The sequence below is a fragment of the Nomascus leucogenys genome, chromosome 1a, assembly GCF_006542625.1.
Source record: "Nomascus leucogenys isolate Asia chromosome 1a, Asia_NLE_v1, whole genome shotgun sequence".
In the NCBI taxonomy this organism is placed as follows: Eukaryota; Metazoa; Chordata; class Mammalia; order Primates; family Hylobatidae; genus Nomascus; species Nomascus leucogenys.
The window spans coordinates 72,269,071-72,281,265 of NC_044381.1; the positions used below are offsets into that span (position 1 = coordinate 72,269,071).

General features: G+C 42.5%; 1 protein-coding gene across 1 annotated transcript in view; it reads right to left on the bottom strand.

Annotated features, from left to right (window-relative positions):
- The window catches only part of ATG14 (autophagy related 14), a 47,558-nt gene extending 37,750 nt beyond the window's left edge, over nucleotides 1-9,808 (bottom strand). The window contains exon 1 of the mRNA XM_003267724.3: nucleotides 9,530-9,808. Coding sequence (XP_003267772.1) covers nucleotides 9,530-9,750 — 221 coding nt within the window. The 5' untranslated portion in view covers nucleotides 9,751-9,808. The remainder of the gene's footprint in view (nucleotides 1-9,529) is intronic.
- Between the last annotated feature and the right edge of the window lie 2,387 nt (nucleotides 9,809-12,195).

Genomic DNA, 12,195 nt, shown 5'->3' on the forward strand with positions numbered 1-12,195 from the left:
AGGCATGGTGGTGCATGGCCATAGTCCTAACTTCTCTGGAGGCTCAGGTAGGAGGATCCTTTGAGCCCATGAATTAGAGGCTGCAGTGAGCTATGATCCTACACTATACTTTGGCCTGGATGGCAGAGTGAGAACCTGTCTCTCAAAACATAAAATAGAAACAAAGTGTTGTTTAGTTTCCTCGTTTGTAAAATGCGAATAATGCTTACATACTCCTTGGTAAAGGGATTAAATAAATGTGAAAGCAGTGGGTACAGATGCTTAGCACACACATATGCCAGCTTTCCATTTCTTCACTGCAACAAGTGATTCTGCACTTAATCTTACCATGCATTAAACTCAACTATAGAATCAGACCATGGAAAGAGACTGAGGGATTATGAAACCAGGATAAGGCAGTCCTAACTACACTCGCTTCTTCTGCACACAGAGAAAATGTATACTACAGTTCCTTCATTCAGCTTACTCTAAACTGGGACAGCCTTTAGAAACAAAAATAGAAAAATTCATTTGTTTGTAAAATAGTAAATAAACAAAAATAAAAGGGATAGTCATATATAATCTTTTTTTTTTTCATGAAGTGACTGAATGATTCTAACTTTGGGTTTTAAAAAGATAAAAGTTTACAGCTGTAAAAGGAATATTGTGTACCGGCATGAAAAGATGTTTAGGTATGTTAAATGACAACAAACAACAACAACAATGAACCAGCAAAATAGTATGTATTGTGTGATCCCACTTTGGCAGAGAATATGCAAAGGATATTGAGGACTGTGCCTCATCTATAATAGAGGCACCTTTATGTGGTGGGATTGAGAGAGAATTTTCCTATTTCTACAGTGTTTGAGGTAAACATTTCAAAATTTCAAATGTCATATTTACAACATTAAGCTCTCTTTAAAAACATGCATTTTAGATTTAAAATGTAAACTTAAAATTCAAAATACTCAAATTCAACTACATCTTGTTTGAAGAAAATATCCAAAATAAAAATGTTTTTAAAATTTGATGGGATGGAAATGGTCACTGAGAGTTATTCTTTACCAAGGAGGAGACCCATGGAACTGACCTTCTGGGAGCCTGGATTACATCATTTACTTGAGGTAGATCAGTTCAAGAGGAGTTCACAAATATCTATCCCAAATGGGCTCTGATTATTAAGTGAACTAAGTTTTCCATTTTAAGACATGACTACAAATTCATCTGAAAAATATTTTAAAGGATTAAACTAGGGCTGGAGACTTTCACTTGGCTCTGGCTGAAAGTAGTTCAATTTTACTAAAAAGACACTCATTGAAATCTCACAATGACACCTTAACCTGATCCTTAAAGCACCCTGCTCCTTTCTAAAAGAAAACACATGCTCTCTCTGAATCCTTACACAGCCCTCTGGGATGTGCCATCACTGCTCTGCCATGCGCAAGTAAGCACTCAATTTCCATCATCACGTCAATTCAGTACCTTCCCTAGCAACAGGAGGTGACAAATCTCAGGATTATTTTTATATAATCACATTTTATTTTCCATGAAGTATGTCTTTTGGTGTTCAAAAGAGACTTGAGATTATGAAAACTCTTTTGCATTATGACAGGCCTTGAAAATATCTAGAGGGGAGAGAAATTGGGCATTCCAGCAATCTTCACACAGTGGCAGGGTGTACAGGTGGGGGGTGCTGCCTCTCCAGGGTTAATCCCAGCCCTTGGTTCACTAGAGCACATATGACCTTCCAAGATATAGCGCAATCTGTATAACAAAATGGAATGTTTTTCTTTTCTGATACTGTTACACACACACATGCACACAGTATAAAAATACAGTTCAGATCTAAATGTGAACTTAAGAATTAGCACAACCCAGGAGTCAGTCAGCCACAACACCCCTGAGACTCAGTTTCCTCTGCTTTAAATACATTAATAACTCATGGGGTGAGGGTAGGGAAGAAATGAGATAGTAAATGCAAAAACCTTTTATAAGTTCTAAAAGGTATAATCATAAGACTAGCCAGTGATACTGGCTGAAAACAAGTTATATTTTCTTAGTAGATCCACATTTTCTGGTGGAAACACCATAAACAAACTCCATGGGATAGGAATTGAGACCCTCTGAAGGACACAGTGAAACAGTCGTAAGGCTGATGAACTCTTGTCTACCTGTAGAGCTTCTGTTCTGCTGAGCTCAGTATACAAAATTGAATTCTCAAGACAATAGATTTTTATGGGCCACAGTGGCTGACAACCAAAAATATACTGGAGGGAGAACAGAAGTATCCAAACGATATTTTTTGGATGTTGGTTGTGCCTTCCCCTTGAAATCTGCAGTAATATTTAAATTTCTTCCTCATCCTTTATCCCATTTCTCAATTTGTTTAGGGCATGCATTTCTGTTTCATGGCAAAAGTATAATCATATATTCTAAAACTTGTCAGTGAAAGTAATGTGGCATCATTCCTGAAAACATAATTATAAAGTAGTATCTATATGTTCATACAATTTGTCTCTCTTTGTAATCTACATGTGAAAATCAATGACTCCTAAACCAGCAGATACATTTCCCCAGGTATCCTTAGATTAATTCTCAGTCCCATTCTCCCACCTAACACGAACTGGTAACCAATTTCTTTCCTGTTGTGAGTGGAAAGATTACTTCAACCTATCAGGTATCTACTGCGTAGCAGTGCTATTTCTGGTGTCAGACAAATACATAATCCATACAGTTCTGTTCCTGTTAATTTTAATATGTCCAGCAGTACAGATCTAAAGAAGATTGTGTTGGAGGTAATGCCTAATATCATTCCTCTTCTTCATTCCTTAAGGAAGCATACAGTTCAAAAGGCAGATGACAGGGAACACACCTTCAGTTTACATTGAAGGCTGGGTCTCCCCTGGGGATGGGGTGGTGCGGGGGCGGGGGAAGAAAAGGCAGATGTGAAAGCAGAGGAGGTATTGTTCAGGACTGGGGGCCAGGTAGGAGATGAGGAAAGGATGATGTGGGTGAGGATACCAAAGTTGTAGAGAAGTCTTCCCATCGAACAACAACAAAAAAATAATGAGTTTAGGTATTTCTCAGCTAATCTGTCTGCCAAACTCATATTGTCCCCAAAAGTATATAAAGACACATGGTTCCCTTCTTAAGAGTCAAAGGAGGCCGGGCGCGGTGGCTCAAGCCTGTAATCCCAGCACTTTGGGAGGCCGAGGCGGGCGGATCACAAGGTCAGGAGATCGAGACCATCCTGGCTAACAGGGTGAAACCCCGTCTCTACTAAAAATACAAAAAATTAGCCGGGCGTGTTGGCAAATTAGCCGGGCGTGTTGGCGGGCGCCTGTAGTCCCTACTCGGGAGGCTGAGGCAGGAGAATGGCGTGAACCCCGGGAGGCGGAGCTTGCAGTGAGCCAAGATCGTGCCACTGCACTCCAGCCTGGGGGACAGAGCAAGACTCCGTCTCAAAAAAAAAAAAAAAAGAGTCAAAGGAACTAATTAATGTGAGATCAATTTATTTCTTTCATACTTAAATTTCCTTGAGCTGCTAAACCACTAAAACCTAGATATTCAGCTAGTCTGTTAATGAAACCTGAAAAAAATACATTTACAAGAATACATTTGATATGCATGATCACATTCAAGATCCATGCAGGCACAGCCAGTTTGGCTAATTTACTGAAAATCAGAGGTTAAACAAGGGTTTTAAAACTGTGCTGTAAGGTTCCATATTTTATTAACAAGTGGTTTTCTACAGTTAGGGGCTTTTCATGACGTTAAGGGGAAAAAGAGTCTAAAGGCAATCAGAATACATTTTCAAAAATAATGAAGTATCTCAAAATCAACCTGTGGCCCACACAATTCAAGGCCTATTGACAGTCAGTAAAAATCTTTGAGAGCAGAGACCTTTCTCCTCTGTATTGCCAGAAAATTTTGTGCACATAACAGTGCCCAATAAGAGCTCATTAAAAAATATTTGGCTATTAGAACAATGGTCCTGGGTCTCAAGAGATTCTTTCACCCTACTAGATACTGGGCACTATTCTGGAAACAGAGAAAAACTAACAAACCATTCTTCTTAAAACACATAGTCTGGAAAAGAGAAAGATGGAGAGTTAGGTGAAGCTGATCTAAGCAGACCACTGTGACAGTTCTGTTATCCCTGAACTCTAAAATTTCTTTTTTATTCTAAATTTTGAATGGTTCTGGTATTTGCTTTATATTTTTCTGTTTGGTCAGGAAAAGAAATCCACTATAACATATCTCTCTTCTGAAAATCTAATGCTCAAATTTAGCCAAGAATTTTTGAGGTTTTTTTTTTTTTTTTTTTTTTTTTTGAGATGCAGTCTAGCTCTGTCTAGGCTCTGTCCAGCTCTGTCCAGGCTGAAGTACAGTGGCGTGATCTCGGCTCACTGCAGCCTCTGCCTCCCAGGTTCAAGCAATTCTCATGCCTCAGCCTCCCGAGTAGCTGGGATTACAGGCCTGCACACCACCACCCAGCTAATTTTTGTTTTTGTTTTTTTGAGATGGAGTCTCGCTCTGTCGCCAGGCTGGAGTGCAGTGGCGTGATCTCGGCTCACTGCAACCTCCACCTCCTGGGTTCAGGCGATTCTCCTGCCTCAGCCTCCTGAGTAGCTGAGACCACAGGCACGCGTGCCACCACGCCCAGCTAATTTTTGTATTTTTAGTAAAGACGAGGTTTCACCATGTTGGCCAGGATGGTCTCAATCTCTTGACCTCGTGATCCACGCACCTCAGCCTCCCAAAGTGCTGGGATTACAGGCATGAGCCACTGCGTCCGGCCTCATTTTTGTGTTTTTAGTAGAGATACAGTTTCACCATGTTGGCCAGGGTAGTCTCGCTCTCCTGGCCTCAAGTGATCCACCTGCCTCGGCCTCCCAAAGTGCTGGGATTACAGGCATGAGCCACTGCGCCCAACCCCTATGTTGAGTTTTAAAAGTTGTATTGCTTTTGACATTCCTTCAACAACATGCCTAAGTTCTGCTACCTGCTACTGCTGGGCTGGTGATCTGAAAGAACAATACCAGAATTCATGCCTTCATGAAACTACATTCTGGATGTGGTTGTCTTCCTCAAATAAATAATATTAGACATTGTGTGTGGTACCATGAAAGAAATACGGTACTGTGATAGCACATAATGAATGGGGGAAAAGATGGAGATGGGAACCTATCTTAGTGAGGGAGGTCAGGAAAGGCCTCACCGAAGAAGTGGCCTTTAAGTTGAATGGTGAAAGACAAGGTATCAATCAGGAGGAAACGTGTTCCAGGCAGAAGAAACGGCAAGGAAAAAGCCCCACTGGTGGAAGTTTCATGTGACTGAGGATTTGAGAGAAGGCCTATAACTGTGGAGCAGTGAAAAAGAGGGAGCACAGGGATGAACTTATTTGAGTGCTTAATACATTCTAGGCATCATGCTAAACATTTTAAATGCATGCTCTTATGTAATCACTACTAGAAACCTATGAAGTTAGATACCCTGCCATTTTCAAAATGAAATAAACATGAAGTTAAGAAACTTGCTCAGGGCCAGGCATGGTGGCTCATGCCTGTAATCCCAGCACACAGGGAGGCTGAGGCTGGCAGATGGCTTGAGCTCCGGAGTCCAAGACCAGCCTGGGCAACATGGCAAAATCCTGTCTCTACAAAAAATACAAAAAAACTAGTTAGGCGTGGCCGGGCGCGGTGGCTCATGCCTGTAATCCCAGCACTTTGGGAGGCCGAGGCGGGCGGATCACGAGGTCAGGAGATCGAGACCATCCTGGCTAACACGGTGAAACTCCGTCTCTATTAAAAATACAAAAAAAAAAAAAAAAAAATTAGCCGGGCGAGGTGGCAGGCGCCTGTAGTCCCAGCTACGCAGGAGGCTGGGGCAGGAGAATGGCGTGAACCCCGGGAGGCGGAGCCTGCAGTGAGCTGAGATCGCGCCACTGCACTCCAGCCTGGGTAAAAGAGCGAGACTCCTTCTCAAAAAAAAAAAAAAACCTAGTTAGGCGTATTGATGCGCGCCTGTAGTCCCAGATACCACGGAGGCTGACGCAGGAGAATCGCTTGAGCCCAGGGAGGTCAAAGCTGCAGTGAGCTGTGATCTTGCCACTGCACTGCCTGGGTGACAGGGTGAGACCCTGTCCCCTCCCCCCTCAAAAAAACTTCCTCAAACTCACATAGCAGCCAGGCGCGGTGGCTCATATCTGTAATCCTAACACTTTGGGAGGCTGAGGCAGGAGGATCGCTCAGCCCACAAGTTCGAGATCAACCTGGACAACATAGGGAGACCTTGTCTCTACAAAAAATTTAAAAATTAGCCACGTGTGGTGGTGCATGCCTGTAGTTCCACCTACTCAAAAGGTTAAGATAGGAGGATTGCTTGAGCCCAGGAGTCTGAGGCTGCAGCATGCCATGATTGTGCCAGTGCACTCCAGCCTGGGTGACAAAGCAAGACCCTGTCTCAAAAATAAAATAAAATAAAATAAATCACATAGCAAGTGGTAGAGCTTGGACTCAATCCAAGGGAGCATGAGTCCAAAGCCCACATTTTAAACTGAACCCCAGAGTCTAAGTTAGAGAGGCAAACAGTAGACAAATCACCAGGCTTCGTATGCCATAGTAAGGAGCTTGGATTTTATTTTAAATGCAATGGGAGCCAATGAAAGGTTTAAGCAAAACAGTGACATTATCTTATTTACATTTCTATTGTGGCTGCCCTTTGGAGACCAGAGGCAAGTTAAGGAAGAGTTGTCTGAGTAAAAGAAGGGAGATCACTAAGTAGTCAGGAGAGAAATAATGGTGGTCTGAACTAAAAGTCGGATAGATTCAAGATATATTTTGACATCAAAGTGAATTACACTTGCTGATTTTTGGATGCAGAGAGTAAGAGAAAAAGAAAAGTCTAGGATAACTCCCAGGTTTCTGGCTTTAGTAACAAATGGATCATGATGAATAATACCAAAATGGTCTAGAAACTGAGTTTGGGAAAGACGGACAGAGTCAGCTCAATCATTCCATAAATCTTTATTGAGCTTCTACTATGTGAGAATACGACAGTGTATAAAAGAGAAAAACTCTTGCCCTCATAGAGTTTATATCACTGGGGTGGGGGGCAGTTAGACAAATTAATATGTACAACCATCAGATGGTGATAAGTGTTATGGAAAAGATAATAAAGCTGGTTAAATAGGCAAGAGGTTAGCATTTTAATAGAAGGATCAGAAAAAGTCTCTCTAACGTATGAGCAGGCACCTAAAAACAAAGGAGGCAGCCATGAAGATTTCTGAGAGAAAAAGAGACTGTCTAAATACCACTACAAAGGCCCTGAGGAAGGAGTGTTCTTGGTATGTTTGAGGACAGACAAGGAGGCCACAGTGGCACAGCAGATTAGGTAAGGGAGAAAATAATAGGAAATTAAATCAGAGGAACAGACAATATAGAACTTTCGTTAAGGACTCCAGCTTTTACTTTGGGTAAAGTGAAAAACCACTGGAAGATTTGAACAGAAATGGAGGAGTAGCATAACTCTGGCTGCAATATGGAAACTGTATAAAAGGGGAGCAAGGATGGAAGCAGAGACATAAGAGGAAATAACCTTATGTTTCTGGTAGATCAGACCAGGTGATGGTGAAAGGGTCAGATTTAAGATAAGTTTTGAAGAGTAGATGGGATTTGTTGATGGGACTAAATAGAGTTGGGTTAAGAGAGGAGTCAAGAGGCCGGGCGCGGTGGCTCACGCTTGTAATCCCAGCACTTTGGGAGGCCGAGGCGGGCGGATCACGAGGTCAGGCGATCGAGACCACGGTGGAACCCCGTATCTACTAAAAATACAAAAAAATTAGCCGGGCGTGGTGGCGGGCGCCTGTAGTCCCAGCTACTCAGAGAGGCTGAGGCAGGAGAATGGCGTGAACCTGGGAGGAGGAGCTTGCAGTGAGCCAAGATTGCGCCACTGCACTCCAGCCTGGGCAACAGAGCGAGACTCCGTCTCAAAAAAAAAAAAAAAAAAAAAAAAAAAAAAAAGAGGAGTCAAGGAGAACTGAAAGGTTTTTTAGCCTGAACCAAAGGAACAATGAGACTGACATTTACTGGGTTGGGATGAGCATGGGAAAACCGATTTATGATGGAAAATAGGGAGTTCAGTTTGCCATATTAAAATGAAGATATCTATTACAAATCTAAACATTGATGTTGAATAGGCAGCTGTTTTCTGGACTTCAGAGAAGTCTAGGTTGGAGATACAAGTCTGGCAGTCTTAGGCATATAGATGGTATTTAAATTATATGAATAGATACAGTAAAACGTGTAGATAGACAAGAGGGTCCAGAACTAAATCCTCAATTAACTCCATCAGTTAGACATTTCCATCTCATACCCAGTATTCTTATAACTGATTTAATTTTTAAAGCTATCACTTACTACATAAGCAGTTTCTAAAGTCATCAAGAGCACCAATGACACACAGCAACAAACTAAAAAAGTTTGTCATTCAAATCTCCTCAAAAGAGAAAGAAAAGAACTCCACCCAGGATCACAGAAATACTAACTCAAAACGTCCCCAAATATAGAGGATATAAAGTCTAGTGGTTAAGTGCGGGTACATAGGTCCAAGCTGTCTGAATTTTAATTCTTGTTCCTACACTTAACTATTTGTGTGACCTGGGGCAAAGCACTTACTGTGCAGCTTCCTAATAAGTTGGGGATAAGTCATTGGGTTGTTGCGAATGAATTAATACCTGAATTTTTGTGCTCAGAATGCTAGCCATCTTACTATCATTGACACTAAGTTGTTGAAACAGAAGTTGAGAGTGGGAGATCCTGTAGCTAATCACACTAATTTTTCAATTTTCTTAACCAAGAACTTGTAGCTGTCTGTTTAGATTTCGAAATGAAACCAAAACACGTTCCTAAAGGCAATTCTCTTAACTAAAAGCGTGCAGCTCCCAATGTGAATTTTAAAACAAGGCCAAAACACGTTCCCAAATTCCTAAGAATCCAAAACAATCTTTAGAGGCAGGGAGGGGAAAGGGGAGTTAAGAGCAAGCACCAATTCACACATTAGAGTAAGCATGTCTGATAACAAAGTCCATCTGTGACAGACTACCAGGCCCAAATCCCTCTAAAGCAGTTATCTGATTCTCTTCTACTCTCTCCTCTAGAGTATAAACACGCTTTCGAAAATAGAAAGCCAAGCTTTTGAATGGGAGTACATACAGCAAAGAGCTAGGAATCTAACTCAATGGCAGCAACAGGGGAAAACTTCTCCAGAGAGTCACCACTTATTCCTTTTTTCCCCAGTGACCGAGAGCACCGTGGGGTCAAACGCCTCTTTGGTGGGTGATGGGGAAACGGCGACCTTCCCTCATCTGGCCCCTACGCTGTCCTCTGGTAGAAAAGCTCCGGTGCAGAGCAGCTAGCTACACTCCCTCCCTCTCCCTCCTCTCGCTGGGATCTGGTGCCCGGACGGGGAGCCCCAGGTTCCAGCCTTCGGCCGCCTGGCTGGAAGAGACACAGCAGAAGAAACAATAGGGCCGTGGCGGCCGCCGTACCTCTCCCGGTCGCGGCCGTCGAAGTAGACGAAATCGCCGCTCTGAATGCATTTGGCACAGGTCAGCCGCCGGCGGGTAGTGTTGCACAGCGGGCAGCGCTCCACAGCCACGTACAACCCCTCCGCGTCGTCCACGGAGTCCACCAGGTCCCGGGCGAGCGGCCGGGGCCCGCAGCCAGGAGCCTCCGGCGCCCGGGCTCCCTTCCCACTGGGAGACGCCATGATGGCCTGAGAGGAGAGTCAGTCACGTGGGATTTTGTTTTCAACCGGGTGCATTCTGGGCCAGGAGGAGGGGCCTGGGGAAGGCGGGCTGGGATCCCGGCGACCCCCCGGATTCCTCTGCCGCCCAAGGTACCTGTCCTGGGCACTGTTGCTTTTCCGGTCTGCTGAGGGGCAACAGGTCCCGAAGCAGGGGAAGAGTTATATTAGAGGGCTAGTCTGCCAAACAAAATGTTATCTGCTGGCTCAGGCCAAGACTACGAGTTAAAGCCTCAAACTTGTGCAGAAAATTGTAATACCATACCCTAAGGATTCTGGGAAAACGGAATGGGAGCAGAATAAGGGAATTTAACTTGCTGTGGATGGTTTAAAATCTGCTAAAACTACAGCAAACAAAGTAGGGTGAAGGGGCTGGGTCTTGGAACTAGGTTGAATTTTGGCTCACTCACCTGCTTAATAGCTGTGTGACTCGGGGCAAGTTCCTTAATCTCTCTGCGCCTGTTTTCTCGTGTTAAATGGATAGAATTATAGTACCCATCTAATGCCGTGAGGATTAATATGGTTAATAGTATTATACTTTACCAATAGTGAAAACCACCAAAGTGAACGTGCAAAGTCAGAATTGTATCTTTCTGAAAAGTTAATCACCTGGCTAACGTACCTTCCCTACCCTGGGCCATGCTTTAAGAGAATTTGAACTAGGTAGATGGTTAGGACTTCCCTTCAAGTTTCTTTTAGGGGATAGGGGATATATAAGGTGATGTGTTGGGAGAATCATATCAGAGTAATTAGTGTTTGAATTTGCCTCTAAACTACAGAGAAAAGTGAGTTTATAGGTCAGATTAAATAGACCAGTGATTCCCAAGGATGATTTTACTAGGCTATCCACTGATAAACTGCCCTGAATTCTCTCTCTAGCCAGGATTCCTTTCTCAAGTTGCATACCCAAAGATCCAGAACTACTTACTAGGTATCAAGTGACATTCCAGGACACCACAAACAAATTGTTGGAAACTGACCTCTACCTTCCTACAAACCTGTTTTCTTACTTTGGTGAAGGACGTAATCACTGATGATTTACAGCCAAGAGCCATGATTCGTATTAGCCCGTCCCTCCCTGTTAATCTCCACATCACCATCAAAAGCTGGTGATTCTACAACTTAATTAGGTCTTGAGTCTGAGCCCTTTGCTCCTCCGTCTTCTTAATCTTACCCAGTCTTTTTAAATACAAATCACGTAGGATTACAAAAACAAGCAAAAGCAAAAATTCTCTATTTTCAGAATAGAGTTTAAACTTCAATACAGTTTAAACTTGAATAGAGTTTAAACTAAACTTGAATGGTTCCTGAAAGTTTAAGATTTGTTTTTAAGTGAGAAGTCTTTCTGATCATTTCAAACAAAAGGATTATTAAGGTCTCGGCCTTATGTTTCATTTGTATTCAGACAGGATCCTTCACAGTGCTTAATACCTAATGATCAGGATCAACTGTTCAATATTTTAGAAGGCAAAAAATACAAATTAATTCCTATCGTGCTAGATGATATCACAGATAGTATTTAGCTTATGCAGTAATTTGAAACTCCTATATATTGCTATATATTTTCAGAGAACGCATATTAATGTATTACTTAACAGAGCACTGAGGTTTTTGGATACAAAATGTAGTTTAAATATTTCTTTAAGGGGAGGGGGCAGTGCCACACTTCTCAATGAAGAGAAACATTTGTACAGTTCAGAATTTTTTTTTGACACCTATTATGCCATGAACTCATAGGGAATAGGTTCCAGCAACCCAGGCTCCTCTGCATTGGTTCTCACTAAGTCCTTCTCTGGGTGGAGCAGGCTGGTGCTTCAGCTGAACTCAGACACCCCTCCCTTTGACGTCTTTTTCTGATCATTTACCTTCATGCGTTTCAGGAAACTTACTTGGCTCTTAGAGTGCCAAGGCCTAGGCAGGTGGATCACCTGAGGTCAGGAGTTCAAGACCAGTCTGACTCAGTAGACACATTCATTCTCTTGGCAAAAATCTTGCCCTTGTTTACAACAATGCCAACAGCATGCTGGGTAACACTGTAGACTCTTCCAGCTTTGCTGTGCTAACATTGGCAGAGCACTCCTTTTTGAAAAGCACCCATTCCGTTGATGTCTACAATATCACCTTTTTCGTAGATTTGCGTGTATGTGGCCAAAGGAACAACTCCATATTTTCTAAAAGGCCTAGAGAACATGTATCAGGTGCCTCCCCTCTTTCCCTTTGTGTTCGTCATTTTGGCAAATTATTGGAAGATGGCCCTTCTGGCTAAAAGGAAACATGTTGAGTCTTAATGATGCTACAGTATCATTCTAGTGAGACCCTAAATCTCTCAAATTTTGAAATGTTTACTTGTTCAGTTTTTAAAATAACACAGAAGGAGTCATTTTGAATAAGAATTTTTCTTCGTTTCTT